At 38.7% G+C, this 18101-nt stretch overlaps 2 protein-coding genes and 1 long non-coding RNA gene across 4 annotated transcripts; all 3 read right to left on the bottom strand.

Moving 5' to 3' along the window:
- Nucleotides 1–7155: 7155 nt before the first annotated feature.
- On the bottom strand, nucleotides 7156–8938 carry LOC103981512 (pentatricopeptide repeat-containing protein At2g15690, mitochondrial). Of its 2 annotated transcripts, XM_009398262.3 has the most exons (2): nucleotides 7304–8938; nucleotides 7156–7216 (listed from the first exon to the last, which is right to left on the bottom strand). In XM_009398262.3, exon 1 carries the CDS (start codon nucleotides 8810–8812, stop codon nucleotides 7319–7321), a length of 1494 nt encoding a protein of 497 aa, XP_009396537.2. In that variant the 5' UTR covers nucleotides 8813–8938; the 3' UTR covers nucleotides 7156–7216; nucleotides 7304–7318. The 2 variants fall into 2 exon arrangements, with proteins under 2 accessions (XP_009396537.2, XP_065002936.1); XM_065146864.1 differs by having other exon boundaries at nucleotides 7156–8938.
- A 681-nt stretch (nucleotides 8939–9619) lies between these two features.
- Nucleotides 9620–13964, bottom strand: LOC135635649 (uncharacterized). The gene is made up of 2 exons (XR_010495686.1): nucleotides 13587–13964; nucleotides 9620–9782 (listed from the first exon to the last, which is right to left on the bottom strand). It is a non-coding gene; the product is annotated as an uncharacterized LOC135635649 (long non-coding RNA).
- A 258-nt stretch (nucleotides 13965–14222) lies between these two features.
- Nucleotides 14223–18101, bottom strand: LOC135635647 (protein NDL1-like). The gene is made up of 11 exons (XM_065146877.1): nucleotides 17900–18101; nucleotides 16545–16644; nucleotides 15991–16088; nucleotides 15766–15854; nucleotides 15585–15645; nucleotides 15422–15508; nucleotides 15262–15339; nucleotides 15119–15175; nucleotides 14957–15012; nucleotides 14746–14881; nucleotides 14223–14660 (listed from the first exon to the last, which is right to left on the bottom strand). The coding sequence occupies exons 1-11, from the start codon at nucleotides 17957–17959 to the stop codon at nucleotides 14439–14441; spliced, it is 1044 nt and encodes a 347-aa protein (XP_065002949.1). The 5' UTR covers nucleotides 17960–18101; the 3' UTR covers nucleotides 14223–14438.

Genomic DNA, 18101 nt, shown 5'->3' with positions numbered 1-18101 from the left:
TCTATATCTCTTGGATGCTTCCTTGATTGGTGAGTCTTTTATTTTTCAGTTCTGTATCCTTATTTAATTTCCTTGGGGTGGTGAACTTTATGTATCCCTTTGTGATTTTAAACTTTGTGGTGAGATATTTTTCAATCTTATTGAAGTATTATCATGAGTTTATTCCTTTTCTATTTGAAAAACTTATTACAGCAAATACAACTATACTGTCGGTTTTTCTTTTGAAATCCATTCTACATTTTAACCCCCTTGGTATCAGTTTAGTTTCAGAGCTAAAGGCTAGAGATCATGACAAGATGGAATAGAAAAGATATAGTTAGTGAAGATAGCGGTCATGAAGATGATGTTGAGTCGTTGAGGTTGCAGCTACAAAGATTGCTACGTAGTCTACAAGAAAAAAATGAAATAATTGAAGAACTTCGAAGTAGACACAACCAATATGAAAATGATGTCCAAGAATTACTTATGATGATGATACACCTCCTCATCTAAGGGAGTCGAGAAGATTTCAAGCAAGACATAGAGTCCAAGACGAGTGACAGAACAAATACAACCCAAGATTGGATATTCCAGAGTTTGAAGGTAAAATAAACATTGATGACTTTATCGATTAGCTCAATATAGTAGAAAGAATTTTTAATTTTCATAAACCACCAGAACAAAAGAAGGTAAAACTTGTGGCACTCAAACTCAGACGGAATGGATCATTTTAGTGGAAAAATATGAAGAAACAAAGAGAACGTGAGGGGAAGAATAAGATCGTGATATGGGAGAAAATAAAAAGAGAGCTAAAGAGAAAATATTTACTTAACAATTATAGGCAAGAGATCTTTATCAAAATCCATGATTTCAAGCAAAAAGATCTTAGTGTGGAGGAGTACACATTAGAATTCGATAATCTCATGTTAAAAGGAGAGCTTGTGGAACCGGAAGAGCAAACTATTACAAGATACTTAGGAGATCTGAAATATTGCTAAAGTGGTTCAATTGTAGCCATATTGGTTTTTAAATGATGTGAGCAAGTTAGCTTTAAAAATTGAAAAGCAATAGAAGTTTGAAAAAAGTTTTCGGTATGGGTCAAAAGAAGACTATATAAAATGTGAAAATTTCAAGCCTACTATCCAAAGCAAGGTAGTATCAAAGGTGCAAGACAAGGGTGAAGGGGCAGCAAACAAACACTGAATTCTTCTACCCCAAGTGGTCGAAAATGTTATGGTTTTGGGTATATTGCTTCAGATTGTCCAAATAGAAGGATTATTACTTTGGTTGAAGATCATAGTGATGGAGGAGAAGATAAAGCTGACGACGAACCAAAATATGATAATGATGAGGAAGAGATTACTTATGCTGATCATGGTTTGTCTATTATACTATAACGTAGTTGACAAGTGTCCTATGTCACCGAGGATGAAAGTTGGGTGAGAAATAACATGTTTCACACTAAATGCACTTCTCTTGGCAATGTGTACTTGGTGATCATCGATAGTAGCAACTTTGAGAATATGGTATCTTTGAAGATGGTGTGGAAGCTAAAGTTGGACACAATCTCTCATCCACATCCGTACTAGTTATGTTGGTTGCAAAAAGGAAATGACATCAAGCTAACTAGAAGATATTTAGTTTCATTTTCTATTAGAAAGTATTATAAAGATGAAGTATGGTGTGGTGTTGCTCTTATGGACGCTTGTCATTTGCTATTGGGAAGACCTTGGCATTATAATAGAAGGGTGTTGTATGATGGTTACAAAGACACTCATTCTTTTAAGGTGAATGAAAAGAAGATTATTTTAGCTCCATTACAACCCTATGAAATTAGTGTACCAAAAAAGAAAGTTAGTACTTTTATGTCCTATGGTGAATACAAGGGTGAATTAGATAGGGGTGGTCATGTGTTTTAGCTCTAGTAGTAGTTGAGGAGAATGAACAACACAAGGAGACACCAGCAATCATAAAACTAATCCTGGAGGAGTTTCAAGATGTTATACTGAAAGAAATTACACATGGCCTCCCACCTTTGAGAGACATCTAGCATCATATTGATTTTATTCTGGGGGGCTATTCTATCTAATAAGGTAGCCTACAGAATAAGTCCCAAGGAACATGAAGAACTTCAATGGCAAGTGGATGAGTTGGTAAAAAATGGGTTAATTCAACAGAGTCCTTGTGCGATTCTAGCTTTATTAGTGCCTAAGAAAGATGGTTCTTGGAGAAAGTGTGTGGACAACCGCACCATCAACAAAATCATAGTGGAGTATAATTTTCTCATTCCAAAGTTAGATGATTTACTTGATCATTTGTGTGATGATTCTATTTTCTCTAAAATTGATTTCAGGAGTGCCTATCATCAAATAAGTATAAGGCCGGGAGATGAGTGGAAAATAATATTTAAAACTAGAGAAGGCTTATATGAACGGTTGGTTATTCATACTGTTTGGGTTATCTAATACTCCTAGCACTTTCATGAGATTTATGAATCACATACTTAAGCCATGCATTGGGACTTTTATTGTAGTTTACTTTGACGATATATTGGTTTACAGCAAGAGTGAAGAGGAGCATATGAATCATCTTAAGGAGATTTTCTTTTATTTTGAGACATCAAAAACTTTATGCTAATCTAAAGAAGTGTGATTTTTTTACTCATAGTGTGATGTTTTTGAGGTATGTTGTTTCAAAAAATGGAATCATGATGGATCAAAGCAAGGTAGAAGCTATTCTAAATTGGCTAACATATGCTTCATTGCATGATGTGAGGAGTTTTCATGGCTTAACCACCTTTTACAAAAGATTCATTAAGGGTTTGAACTCTATTGTCGCTCCAATTACCGAATGCCTGAAATGTGATAAATTCAAATGGACTAGTGAGGCTAATGATGCTTTTGAGCTTTTAAAAAGAAATGTGACTGAAGCTTCTATCTTAGCACTACCTAATTTTAATAATGTGTTTGAAGTTAAATGTGATGCATCTAATATGAGAATTGGTACTGTTTTGAGTTAAGACAAAAAGCCCATTGCTTTTTTTAGCGAAAAGCTGAATGATACAAGAAGAAGATATTCTGCCTATGATAAGGAGTTATATGCCATTTATTGAGCTTTATCTCATTTGAGTCAGTATCTTCTTGTCAAGCTATTTGTCCTATATTCTGATCATGAGGCATTAAAGTTCATTAATCACTAGCACAAGCTAAACAAGAGGCATGCAACTTGGGTGGAGTTCTTGCAATCTTATAATTTTATAATCAAGCATAAATTTGGTGTTCAAAACATAGTTGCTAATGCATTGAGTAGAAAGTACTCTTTATTATCGTACATTGAGACATTCAAAATCTCTATCAGAATAATGCGGATTTCGGCTCAATATGGCAGAATTACAAATTAGGTTCCTTTCAATAATTTTCTATCTTTTATGATTTTCTTTTTCGAGCTAATGCATTATGTGTTCCATCTTGTTCTTTAAGACAAGTAATTCTAGCTGAAGCTCATGGTGGTATTTTGAGATGACATTTCAGTAGAGACAAAACTCTAGCTCTTGTTCAATCAAATTTTTATTGACCTAAGATGTTCAGGGATGTGGAGAGACTATAAAGTAATGTCAAGTGTATCATTTGGCAAAAACAAGAAGTCAAAATTCTTATTTGTACACTCCATGACAAATGCTAAATGCTCCATGGGAGGAAGTGAGTATTGATTTTGTTTTGGGATTGCCAAAAACTCAAAGGAACAAGGATTTTTATCATGGTTGTTATTGACAGATTTTCAAAAATATCTCACTTTGTTCCCTACAATAAATCGAATGATATATCTCATCTTACCAATTTATATTTTAAAGATATTATTAAATTGCATGGTATTCCAAGAACTATGGTGTCTGATCGAGATTCAAAATTTCTTAATCATTTTTTGAGAACTATTTGGAGGAAGTTGGGTACTTCTTTGAATTTCAACAAATCACATTATCCACAAACCGATGGACAAACTAAAGTAACGAACAAAAGCTCGGGAAACTTACTTAGAAGCTATATTGGCAAGAACATTAATCAATGAGATCTCATTCTTCCACAAATTGAGTTTACCTACAATCATTTTATGTATCATAAGAGTCCTTTTGAGGTTGTTTATGGTGCTAATCCTATTGGTCTTTTAGACTTAATCTCTCATTCGACAACTAAGCAATTTAGTGGAGATGCTAACGAAAAAGCTAAGCAAATAAAGAAGCTGCATGAGGGTATTAAAGCAACCATTGAGAAGCAAAATGAGAGGTACATGCAAGCTGCCAACAAACACAGAAAATATGTGGAGTTTAATGCAAGTGATTTGGTCTAGATTCATCTAAGGAAGGAGAAGTTTCCATTGGGCAAATTTGGAAAATTGAAACTGAAGGCTAATGGTCCATTCTAGGTGCTTAGAGAATTGGCAAAAATACTTATGAGATCGAGCTACCTGAAGATTATGGAGTGTCCCTGACATTTAATGTAGCTGATTTAAGTCATTTCATAATTATATTAACGAAACAAACAAGGACTTGAGGACAAGTCTTTTTAAACCTGGGGAGATCGACACGGGGGTACCTAATGTGCTACAATTTGCTCATATGGATCTTGCTGATGTTATAGTATTTTTTTCAGCCCACAATATTGCCTCATAGTTTTCAACTCGGCCTACTCAAATATGATAACTCATTAGCACATTCCTTAGATAAAGTTATATCTGCTTCAATGTGCTTTTCTTCATTATCAAGGAATATATTAAAGAAGTTGGTTATCAGTTATAAACACTTAATTTCGAAATTCCCTATGCATGAAGGGTTATTTCATGCACCAATACTTATTTTATTGTTTAGGGGTTAGAAATAACTTCAGAAAACTGATAATATTAGCAGAAGCTCTATAGGAGTTTTCTTTTAAACTATGTATCTCTTGAATGCTTTCTTGAGTGGTGAGTCTTTTATTTTAAAGTTTTGTATCCTTCTTTAATTTTCTTGGGTTCGTGAACTTTCTGTATCCTTTTATGATTTTAGACTTGGTGATGAGCTATTTTTCGATCTTATTGAAGTATTATCATGAGTTCGTTCATTATCTATCCAGAAAACTTATTCCAGCAAATACAACTATACTATCGATTTTTCTTTTGAAATTCATAGAGAATCCTTCGTCGAATCTTCCAATTGGATCTCGGATTCACATAGGGTAGAGTGGTAATGCGGTCCGCTTAATTCTACAATTAGGGAGCGAAGTGCCCCCTTGATCGATTGTTTGATATGTCTCATGTGATTCTAGGATGTCGACATCACGTCGGATGGGAGAACCTCAATGGGTGTCAGTGCCAGTGGTGGTTAAGTCGGTGATCGTGACGGAGCTGGTGGTGTCACTTATTGGTCTACCTAGGGAAAAAAGTGGAGCAATGGCATGTATCATGCCCGTTAATGTCTATACTTGCTGGGTAAGGTTCAAGAACACCTCGACAAGGATGAGAAGGTGGTTTGGGGTCATCCTCGAGGGTGAAAGGACTAGGTAGTTGAATAAAAGCCAATACCGCATTGGCGTTTGCATTGAGGTGGATACATCCATATGCGGAAAGGGTAGTTGCTACCTCCCTTGAGTGAAAGTGTTGTGGGTTAAGAGCAAAGCCTCCTCGCTCGAGCTTTGATGGGCGAGCATTCCTACGACATCGGAAACTTCTTCCAACACCAAAATGATGAGAGAAGATGTCCTTGATATCTTGATCAGCTTGACGTGGCATGGACTCCTATGCATAAGGTTGTTTGAGGTATCCCCCAGGTGGAAACGCCAAACTCTTGATATATCACTTGCACGAAGATCGAAGTCGAGAAAGATTTCTCGATTTGATCCCTTCGATGCCCAAATTAATAATCCGAAGGATATGAGTGCAAAGGCGAGTAATTAATAAAAGGTAAGCTCTCCTTTCACTTTGTTGGAAATGAACTTTTATACTTAATCATAAAGGGATAAAATATTTATAAAATATTCTATCTTTTCCTTCTATCCTGGACATTATATGATAATTATATATTAGATGATGATTGACTAATAATATATTCCCTATCAAATATAAAATGTCGTGGGTCGATCCCTAAGATGAATTAGTTAATCGATCTAGAATCATTATCAATGTGCCATGGAACTCAATTCTCACTAATGATTTTAATTAGACTTAAATTTGATACTTCCACCAAAATACCATAAATCTACTTAAAAATATTATAACTAAGATAAATGGATTCAAAATCCAATACGAATCGATATGTTTAGATAAATATCTTTACATAAAGATATTTATATAAATAAAAATCTTTATTGGTTTAGAAATATACATAGGTATATACATAAATATCTTTATTAGTTTAGAAACAATATAAATAAATAAATAAATAAAAGTCTTCTATATCAGCAATGGTGTTTTTGACGCCTCCATTGAGACATTTTTAACCAAGGTAAATTAATTTAAAATCCAATAAAAAATAACTCATATACAAAAACAGTGTTTTAAATACATATCATTCTTGGTTTAGAAAGAAGAAATAGGAAGACTTTATATCAATTACATTATTTTTAAATATGCTTATCATATTTTCGACAGCTCCATCAAAACGTAAGTCCTATTCAAAAACCAAGTCCAATTGGCTCAAAACCAAATACAAAGCCTCTAATATAAAAATAAAATTTAAATAAATACTTTATTGGTTTAAGAATTTGAACTACTAAGGAAGAATTTCAAGTCACTTACAACTCTATAACTAACTTAGAAACTATGAATTGGTTCATCCTATGATCGGTTCCTACGATGTAACCAACACGTGCTCCAATTATCTTGTTAGTGGAACATTTCAGAATTATGAAGCCCTTTGAAAAATATTAAAAAGAAGACCACGAGATAAAACCCAAAAAGATGATTTTTTTTCCAAGAATTCATCATCATCATCATCATCATCATCATAATATATATATATATATATATATATATATATATATATATATATATATATATATATATATATATATATATATATTAGAGAGAGAGAGAGAGAGAGATTTACTAGAGGACTTCCAACAATCAACCCTGTTGCGAGCCCCATCCCTATTGTCACTCCTAAAATAGAAGCAGAAGCCTACACTGAAAGACGTAACGTCTCTAAACTTCACAAACTTAACACCATCAGCTTGTAGTATTATTTCAACACCAGTATAAGTGTATGACACTGCATGGATTACAACCACGATAAGTACCAACACTAGCAAATATTTATAGAGAAATTATGCGAAGAGCAGAAGTTAAGGATAAATACTTGGAGCAAGCAGCTTCACCAGTAATCTCCACAAGAGCACTTCCCATCCTTGAAGTGGTGAAACCGTTTATTGTCCCGAACAATGAGCTCCCTCCCGACGATCCTAGACATGATCTTGATTGCATTGTGACAGTCACCGCATATCCTGAGATTCTTGATGATCCGAAGCGGCGTCCTAGCCGGCGTGCTTATCAGCCCATAAGCAATTGCCAGCCTCTCGCTGTGGTAGAGCAATGCCTGTTCCTTGGCCTCCTGATCAATGTCATGGAGCACATACCTAGTGTCAGGCACATACACTTGCTCCTTCACCACCTTCTTTTCGATCTTTGGGGGCAACCGGGACTCCCCTAGCTTGTTCCTCCCATCCAGCATGTTTAAGCCGGATCGCCTCTTGGCTGTAGGGGTTGGAATCTTGGACGGAAGAATCTTTGAAGGATCCAAGAAAGTCATGAGCTCCGCAGCACAGTCCTCAAGATCTACATCGCCCTGAGCCCGAGCCAAGTTCATCATCGCTTCCCAGACAGCTACTGGTGGTTCAAATGGTAGCTTCTCGATGAATTCCATTGCTTCGTTAAGGTGGCCTGACTTGCCGAGGACTTCGATCAGACCAATATAATGCTCGACCTGTGGTGGTATCCCGTTTTCTTTATGCATGGCATCAAAATGAATAAAGCCCTCTTCCACTGCCTCGGCACTGGCACAAGCGGCTAAGACGGAAAGGAAGGTACTTCCGTTGGGGCACACCCCAACCTTCCTCATCTGCTCAAACATCTGTAATCCATCGTCACCCAGGTTATTCACCGCATACCCATCGATCATCAAATGCCAAGAGTCCATGGTTCGGTCAGGCATCCGATCGAACACCCGGCGGGCATCAATCATACTACCACACTTTGAGAACATTTCCAGTAGCTTATTGTTGATTTGGAGGTCGGCACGGAAAGGGGATCGAAAGAAGAAATCATAAATCTTCTTCAGTTCATCGAGATGCTTTGAGTCGGAGCAGGAGGCGATAAGGTCGAAGAAGGTAGGAGGGTCAGGGAGGACGCCCTGGTTCAACAGATCAACAGCTTCCTTGAGCTTTCCTTCTTGGGCAAGGGCAACGAGGTCGATGGGTCCCGGAGGAGGGGCAGCAAGAGGGGGCGGCGGAACATCGGCCACCGGGGGACGGCCGGTGTCGACGGGAGGGCGCCCGGCAAAGGGAGGGTAGCGGCCGCCCGCAGTGGGATGACTATCGAAGGGTGGTGGCGGGCGTTGGTGGTGCTGATTCTGGGGCGGCCAGCGGTTTGGATTCCGGTGGTCTTGCGGGTAGGAATAGGGACCGGAGGGACGTGGACCATGAGTTGGCGGCGGAGGAGGGTGCCTCTGGAAGCTATTGGGGGCGATGTAGGAGGAACTGAGGCATCGGATGGCGACGGTTTGCGAGTGGGCATGCGTGACCTTCAGGGACGTGAGGAGAGGCAAGGGGAAACCAGGGAGGCGTAACTTGAAGAGATTGACGGCCAGCATCGAGTTCCCGCCTCTATGGATCAGCGTGAATGAGGAGGCAATAGCTCCGTGGCGGAACAACCCTAATCAGCTCTTCAGAAGCGTCCCCGGGTTCGGGGTTTGATCTTTCTGCGGGGTTTTACGTGGAAGGGTTTCCGCACGCGTTCTTGTGGGCAAAGCATCTAAAACTGGTCAGATCAAAGCCGTCCATCAGGTGAAAGGATGTGCAATCAAGCAAACAGGTTGGGCCCGATGGCGGACACACTGAGAAAAACTCTGGGCCGCTTTCAGCACGGGTGAATCAACCCGAGACAGTTCGGGATGATGCCACCTTCGTGTGAACCCAGGGGGAAGATGATGTCACTCGTACAAGTCTTCGACGGTGATTCACCCAAGCCAAAGAAGATTTCTTTCTATTGACATGGTTACTAGACTATGTGATTTAGCTTTAGTGCTTCGATGTACATGAACTTGATGCTTATAATATTAGATTAATCAACTCCCACGTAGACTTGAGTCTGATGTTATCATCTGTGTAATATTACATTAATCAACCCAACAGAGACAACTTCTCAATCTCAATGGAAAAAAACCAACACCATAAAAAAAATCATCATGCTATTTCAGGTTAAATGTGTTTAGTTTACAATATTAATTGTCCTCGATTAAATTATATTACTAACGTACTTGGTTGATTTATGAGAACAAATCTCACAAAACATGTTATGATGCAATAAACTTGTTACGGAACATATTTTATTACGTCATCAAAGCTATAACAAAAACTTATGATAAACAAATTGAAAGAGGCCATTGAACAAGCATACCTTGAAGGAATAGCATGACCTTTAAGGAGCAACATCAACACCGAATTCATTCGATCAAATAAACATATCATCATACACAAAATAGAACAGTACATTTGAGTTCGAGCATTACGGATATATTGAACTTCTCTAATTAGCTTGCACATCTCGTTCCTACCAGCCACCTGCACCTCAAGCAGACAAAAGGTCATTAGGATGAATCAAATCAAAGCCAAAGCTGGAATACATTTAAATTAAATCACCAAGGAAAGAGATTGTATGCAAGTTTAGTCTTTTTTTTCTTTCTAACAGTGGCTGATATGTAACCAGAAAACAAGGGTTCGCTATAGACACAGGAGCCACCCATTTACTGTGTTCACATGCTTGTGCGCGTCATTTAGGCAGTAATCTCTATAACACATCCTCAAAACCCATTTTGTCCCTCTAATATTAAAAATTACGACTCAACTACAGAGCTTCTTAATCCTCATCAAGCTTGATACTCAGGCAAGTATTAAGTTGTCAAAATTGGAATTGCAATGGCTCAACAAATTCAACACAAAATGGAGCATCTCAAACCAACCAATTTTAGCTGAAGTTTTTGTTCTAATTCACTAATCCATTGGCTCACATAATTGAACAAAAAGATTACAATTCACTGCAGCTATTCAAACATAGTGGATGATCCTATCCATACATAATTGTATAATAAAAACTACATGTTTATTTATATTTATTGAATATAACTAGACTTTAATGACAAGTCAGATGTAAAAGATTATTTTACAAGGCTATGTTTCTTGCTATAACTCAACTTTTTTTTTATTAACATTCATGTCAATGACAATTGAAAACATGGTTCTAAGTTTCAGCCACAAACAACTGCAGTAAATCCATTCCACATTAGTTTTCACTGGATACATTCCGAAACTCATTTTTGGTTAGCTGGTTTATTTCAGCCTAGTTTTGGGTGTTCCCATGGGAACTTACAAGTTTCCGCTAGAACTTGTCAAAATCAGTTCAGAACCTATAAAAACAGAAAAGTTCTTTTTCTGATCCATTTTCCTCTGTGCTCAACCCATTCCTTAAAGCCAAGACTATGGCTTTTCATATATTTCACTCTGGCTTGAAATAGAGACAATGAAGATGACTATCTCTACATGTGTTATACATAATCCACATGATATCATTAAATTCAAGTTAATCAAAAAATTTAGATCAGGTTGTTCCACCAAGAAATTGATACCTCAGCCTCCATGTTAAAAATGATAAGGAAGCCCATGCTTTAAACTCCAAAGACCAAATAAATGGCTGAACTGATATTAAACACCAAAACATTTCTTCTCAAGTAACACCATGGGATTTCTTCATTTTCAGAGATCCATAAGATTTTTTGCTGCCTCTCAGAGAGTAATTTGCTTCATGCTCTATCAATCACATACTTATTTAGATTATAAAACATTAAAATCTACTTCATACTAACATCTAATGTTATTTTTTATGGACTACAACACATAATTGTTTTCATTCTTGGAAAATTCCTTTGGCTTCCAAATGATTGCACTGAAACTATGAAATATTAGCAAAATTATCAAAATTCACTCAGACTGCCAGAAGAATGGAAACTTATAGAAATGGTTGAAAATCTGATACATTCCTTCTTCACTATCGTTACTTTTAGTTAATGTACATAAAATGGGTTGTCCAAAAAACACAAAACTAGAGAAAGGATATTTTGGACCTAGACACTGGTTCAAATGGATACGCCAAATCCATAGGATTTATAGAGAAGAAGTTTAAGAAATTATGAAGAAGATAATTAACAATAGATTATGACTAAGTATTACGATATTATCTACTTGTCACTATCCCTTAATCCAATCAATGAATTAGAGAAGATTTTAATTTTAAGAAAGAAAAGGAGGTAAAATAATTTATCAATATTCACATCTCAGCAGCACGAAACCAGACTATAAATGAGATTTATCACTTCTATGATTCAAGACGTTGTTGATGGAAACTAATAACACAAGTCATCTTTGTTGCAAGTATCCATCTACCTGGTGAGCGCTAATGTCATATGTGTCTCTGACTCAAAAACACTCCAAATCTCATGAAAATTTGGAAACAAATACTTGAGGATCACACATTCATATTAACCTCAACTATTTTTTTCCAAATTACCATTATACTTTACATGCTCTAATTGAACCCATCTCTCGGAAGGCACAATATGTAGATGATGCTCCTAAAAGATCGAACGATTTCAGATTCTCTAATTGTTCTGAAAGAACTAGCAGATGAAGCCTCGGTTGAGAAATTACACCCAGCCAGTACCTCAATTTCACTTGAGATAAAGAACAGCTTCAACATCATAGGTGAAACACATAGACGTGTTCCTCTGCAAACAGATAATACTGTAAACCTCCAAACAAAAAGATCCTAGATTGTTGATGAAGAAAACAATAAATTCAGAATATGGACAAAATGCCAAGTAGTGAGGCAAAAAGAGAGTGAAGAGGTGGGGATTCTCTCATTGGAATGCAACAAGTAGGAGAGAAGCAAAGAAAAATTGAGAAATTGAAAATAATTCAGTTCTCTATGGGAACTAATAGAGGATATTTTGGTACTACCCAGTTGGCAGCCACCTTAGATCACACATGGCACCACTCCAGTCAAAATAGTGCACACATCTCAAAGCAATGCGAAACGATATAGAACAAACCAGAAACGGCTGTGTCCTAAAGCGATGCAGCCCAGCTCAGAAGCAATGCCACCCGGCTTCGAAGCAACACACTACAAGTCTGCAGTGGCGCACTGCAAATCCACGCCGTACTGTCACGGACAAACTTTGAAACAGGATATTTGATGTAATGCTTATATCTGTCCGTGTCTGTTGGCATGTTCATGCCTTGTACAGCGTGTAGAGGGGCAGCCGAAGGCTTATAAGTCCCATTTTAGTTGGGTTGGTGGCCTCTTTAGGCTTGTAAATAAAGGTTGTGTCATGTGGACACGTGCGAGAGCTTTTTGGTCTGTAATGGACCATTTTACCCTTTGTTGTGCCACTGTTCAGAGCTTGTAAAGTCTGTTTGTAATTTGTATTGTCTATGAAGTGTTTTTCGGACATGTTTGCTTGTGGATCCCGATTGAGGCGTTCTCTTTAACCCGTTCTCTATTTTATTGGTCCTAAGGGACAATGTGAGGCTTCGGGGAGGCTGACCTTTGCGGACGGACGCGCAATGGTGCCGCAAGACTTAGGCAAAACCAGCTAAGTCCGTGTCAGTACGAAATCAAGTGATGCTTGCCAATGAGGATACAACCCCGCAAGGCATGGGGTCGGAAGGAGGGCCCCGGAACAGATAAACCGCCGGTCGAAAATATCGACCAACGTTAACAAGCACAGGGGGAGTCAACTACCTACGAAAGGTATAAAAACCACCCCCGGGGAGATGCCGAGGGGGGCAGGATTCACTATCCACAAAAACTAACTCAAAGAGGTCAAGCCAGAACTCCTATCTTCGGCATTGACCTGTTGTGCAGGGACTCGGGACTAGAAGCCCCTCGCGGATTCGCTAGAGAACACCCTAGGAGACGGCAACCACGACTCTTTCTCCTTACTCCGTGGAGCCTTCCTTCTAAGTAACCACGCGGATGACCTTACACAATCAAGGCCGAATCAAGCCGTGCCCTTTCCCAAGCCCCGACATAAAGAATCACAACAGGAACCTTGTTTGCTTTATGAAATTAGAGAGATTTGGAAAGGTGGAGGATAACTAAAAAAAGGATCCAAGAGGTACTTATCAATGTGAGACTTGGGATGGGTTAATGCACAAAGTCTTTACACTGCAACCAGAAAGTCTAATTTCATAACCCTTATTTCCCCAATTCTCTATCCTAGATTAATCGATTAGAAAAAGCTAAGAGATCATAGCAAAATCCGCAGAATATCTATTTCAATAGGACAAGGGGATGTAAAAAGATCAGATTACCTCGGCATGAGGGATGCAGGGGTTGAGGATCGAACAGAAAGCGAGAGGAGGAGGGACACTCGAGTGGCGGCTGATATTGGGAACTAACGAAGCAGACGAGCTCGTCGCGAGTCCCGGCCCCTACCTCCGTGCGCGCGGAAGAGACAGCATCGGCCAGCATAAGAACCCCCTCCGAGAGTCCGGCCGGAACCACCGCCGCCGCAAGCGGCGCCAACCGCGATCGAGCGCGCCGCGGCGAGCACGCGGCAGCCATGAGCCGGGCGGCGCAAGCGCCGATTGGACTCGCGCTGCTCATAGCACTATGCGTGAGAGAGATGGGAATCAAGATAGTGAAAATGAGGAGTGAAGGCTCCATTCATAGCTGCCGTAAATTTCAAATCCGACCCGTTAACATCTATTGGATTATGTTTAACCAACTTTGATCAGAATAAAATTAGAGGTGGTCTTAGGTGAGATTTTTCGGATTCTCAAATAATGTTATTTGAAACAAGTATAAATATAAAATAATAATAATAATAATAAGGTATGGGACGAATTTAATTATTGTTAATTAAATCTCGAATACATTTTTCACAAAGAAAGAAATAAATACCAAGTTTGATCTACCGGTTTTGGATTCAGGCTGCATGTCAAATGTAAAACTAGAAGAACACTGAAGGCACCACCTCTTGTTATTATTCTCATTCATACAAGCGAGCATGATGCCATGGAAATGAATGGAACATAGGAGTCTTATTACCGTGGCCATATACCCTCCTCCGTTTTCCTTCCCCTATCTACACCCAAAAATATTCCACAAACAACATCTTTACATTATTGCAGGCAGAGAAGCCCATCCTCTACCCGCCATGTTCAAACTTCCTGCGAAGCCCTCGTCTTGATCGGCTTCAACTTCACGCCCATGCTTTCCGGTGACAGCAACTCCGGTGAGATGCAACATGGACTGAGCGGACTGCACGGGCTGCCGGTTAATTGGCTAGGTCTGTACAGCCCATACCCCATGAAGAAATACTCCATCGGTATCAGCATCGCATGAGGCTGCTCCTCCGTCACCAGTGATCCACATGCATGGACCTGAATTGCATACACAAAGTTCAGAGACTAAAGCCAGCCGTGTCCTATTTTGAAGTTGATGATCATCGCAGCATCAAGATCATACCTCCACCAAGGCACTGTATCTTCTGTCCAGCTTTGATGCCATGTGAAGTGCGTCAACATGGAATGGGGAGTTCTCGCCCACGAATACTAAAGTCCGGCATTGTAGCTGCTGCAGGTCTTCAGTGATGTCATGCCTCCTGCTCGTCGGTCGGTAGCAGTGTTAGAATGAAAAAACTAATGATTGTTGACAAATCAAAAATGTTTGACAATACCGGTTAATCGATTGAAGAAACCGCCACACGTTCATGGCTTGTCTTTCATCCAGCAGCTGAAGAGGCAGAGCGTCAGGCACCATTGCAAATGAATACATTTCTTCTTCTCAGATTTATATAGCCAATGAATAACGCATAGACAGATGGGTTAACTAGACTCACATTTCTGCAGCCCTGCACAGTATCTGACTCGGGGATTTGTGCAATGCCACGAACTTCCTGCCAACATAAACGAAAAGAAAATCATGGGCATTAGTGTCATGGCGCAACGAAAGAAACATAAAGAACAGTATAGCAAAAGCTACCTTGCTAAAGTATCGCTGAAGCAATCTCTCCTTTATTAAGCCACACATACCATAGAAATAGATTAAATTCGATATAACCTGAACAACAGCGTTGACAATTAGCTGATGATCTATTTCATGTAGATTAAACAACAATGGTAACGAGGATCTGAGGTCAAACCTTATTGTACAACCATTCTGTCCAAGAGGGAGCTTTACATAGAGGAGATACAAGAATCAGACCAATCACACGCTCCCTATATTTGATCTGGAAGGATGTAGAACTTAAGTCAATATGCTATAGATAATGTAATACTAAGACATGATCCTTGGGAAGCACCTACAGCAAAAAGGGTAAGAATGTAAGCACCAGCGGTGACCCCCAGGCACATAACTGAACCTAACCTAGAAAGGGATGAATCAAGAGATTAAGAAAAACATTTAGAAACCCAACATTCAACTATAAAGCATCCTAGATTACAAGAACAAAGCGAGTAACCAGATACTACATATGCTTATAATTACCTGAAGAAGTCGAGAACAATGGCAATTTGATTGGCCAAATCATCAACAGAAGGAACAGGAATATCAGAAGAAATCGGACCAGCACCTGTCTGCAACAGAACTTGAGCAAGATGAGTCAGATGGCAAACTGATATGAACACCATGTTAACCAAGCATATGATAAAGGAACATAATCATAAGAAACGAGAATCAGCTAAAACAAACGCTTCTATCAAAGGTACCGACCTCATGCCCTGGAGGACTGATATGATAAATGCAAAAGCTATGAAGCAACAGGGATGCAGCTTCAGGGCAAGAAAACAATCCTTGGAAACATGACACATCTGCCCAATAAAGCCATCAACATAACATAAAGTAAAATTCCTGAAAACTGTTAAAATGAAATATATATGTATTTGGCTGTGCACCATTCAAGAATTTGATATCAAGAGAAACGACATAGCAACAGCTACTTTTGTGGTGCCTTGTTGGCCGAACAAACAAAGAGAGTCTAGCAAACATGAACAGTCTAACACCAACACTCCTAATACTCAAATAATTTAACAAAGAGAACCTAGCAATTTTATTTTAAGAAATTGAAGCAATTTAACCACAGAAATGTCATGTGCAAACACTGAAGAAACATATCATATTAGACTAGCACAAACAATAGAATGATTTGAGATAATCTTAACGGATCTTTATCAATGTTTAAAGATACTTCATAGATGGTCAAGTAGCACGCATTAGTAGAATAAAAGCAAAAAAAATTGGTCAACTGTTTCTAACAGTGAACTTACAGTTTAAAGCAACATCTGGATAGGTTATTAATGCAGGCTTCTCCTTATCTCCAAAAACAGTAACCGACACCTTGCCAAACCTGGTCTTAACAAGATGTTCCTGTGGACCCAAAAAATAAAAACCCACAATGATTCAGTAATCACATGAGAAACCTATAAAAATATCCTCAAAAGAAAAGCAAACATTTTGTTTTTACTTAGCATTAGTACAGAAAGAGAAAAGGTGGACCAATCTTCATATAGAAACTTGGTGTAAGCAAGATTCAGCAAACACGACTACAATATTGTTGGAAAAAGAAAATAATGCATATCTCCTTGACAACAACAAAAACAGGGACATTAAAGAACTTCATTTATATAACTATTTGCAGTTTCATATATGATTCATCCTTGACCGAATAACAGTAGGAAAAATATTGCTTACCTGGACAATTTGCAAAATGAAAAGAAAAAGCAAATAGGCAACAGAGAGCTACAACTCTGGGCCTTAACACAACCAATGACGTCAGAATGAAAAGATGGTTTGCTCACATTATTGCTAAAATGGTGAAGAAACATAGAAGTGGATGTTCAGGTAGTCAAAGCTTAAAAAGATAACACATGAGACCAAGAATTTGACAAGATGATTCAAGAGAATCAATTGAATCAAGTCAACATAGAGTGGACATATACTAAACGAGTTGGTCCAACAAAACAGATTTCTTTTATTTCAATTGCTCTCAATAACAAATTGGTATCGACATAATCCGAAACATCGAGTCAGGAACTGTCTGCACTAAGGTCAGCTCAAGCTACTTAAATATGATTCAATGGAATACTCATCTTCAAGGATAGAACACATTCTACTTCAAGTGATGAACATGTAGGCAAGCAAACACCGTTGCATAAGCCTCTGTTCGTTTCCGAAGTACAATGTCGGCTCGTCTATAAAAAAAAAACAACGAATCTCTGAACTCAGTTGGACTTCAGTTTATTCCCTTATCCTGATATAAAAGACGCATAACGAATAAAGCAAAGGACAATCACATTTGGATTTCACATAAATCGAAGGACGAAACAATCCGAAATATTCTTGATACCAACTCCGAACCATCTCGGGGTTTCCAGGAGAGTCCTGTTACAAGGAATCATCATCCTTTCCTCATAGGTCGACGACTTAGATTCCAAACCATCCCATCAAGATATGGAAAATAAAATCGAATTCTTGGCATGATTTAAATTTTTCTTGTGAAAACAACAACGCTCCGTTAAAAAGGAACAAAAAATCTCATGGCTAACGTAACAAAATCTTATCTTTTTTAACTATCTAAAAACCAGGGACGGAAATGCTAACCGATGAAACAATAAAACCCAACCTTTCCGCCGAAGGAGAGCTTCTCCACATCAATCGAGACGGAGCCGCTCGAATCTCCCATCGGCCAGGAGGCGTCGCGATCAAGGCCTGGATTCGCCCCGCCTCGCCTTCGCCTCCTTCCGTCTCTCGCAATCTGTTCTCGCCTATTTGGGAGGAGAATCCGCCATCGCTTGTTCCGAACCGATACCCCGAGCCGGAGAACG

Source organism: Musa acuminata, chromosome BXJ3-4 (genome assembly GCF_036884655.1).
Source record: "Musa acuminata AAA Group cultivar baxijiao chromosome BXJ3-4, Cavendish_Baxijiao_AAA, whole genome shotgun sequence".
Classification (NCBI taxonomy): domain Eukaryota; kingdom Viridiplantae; phylum Streptophyta; class Magnoliopsida; order Zingiberales; family Musaceae; genus Musa; species Musa acuminata.
This window is presented reverse-complemented; position numbering and strand designations above follow the sequence as displayed.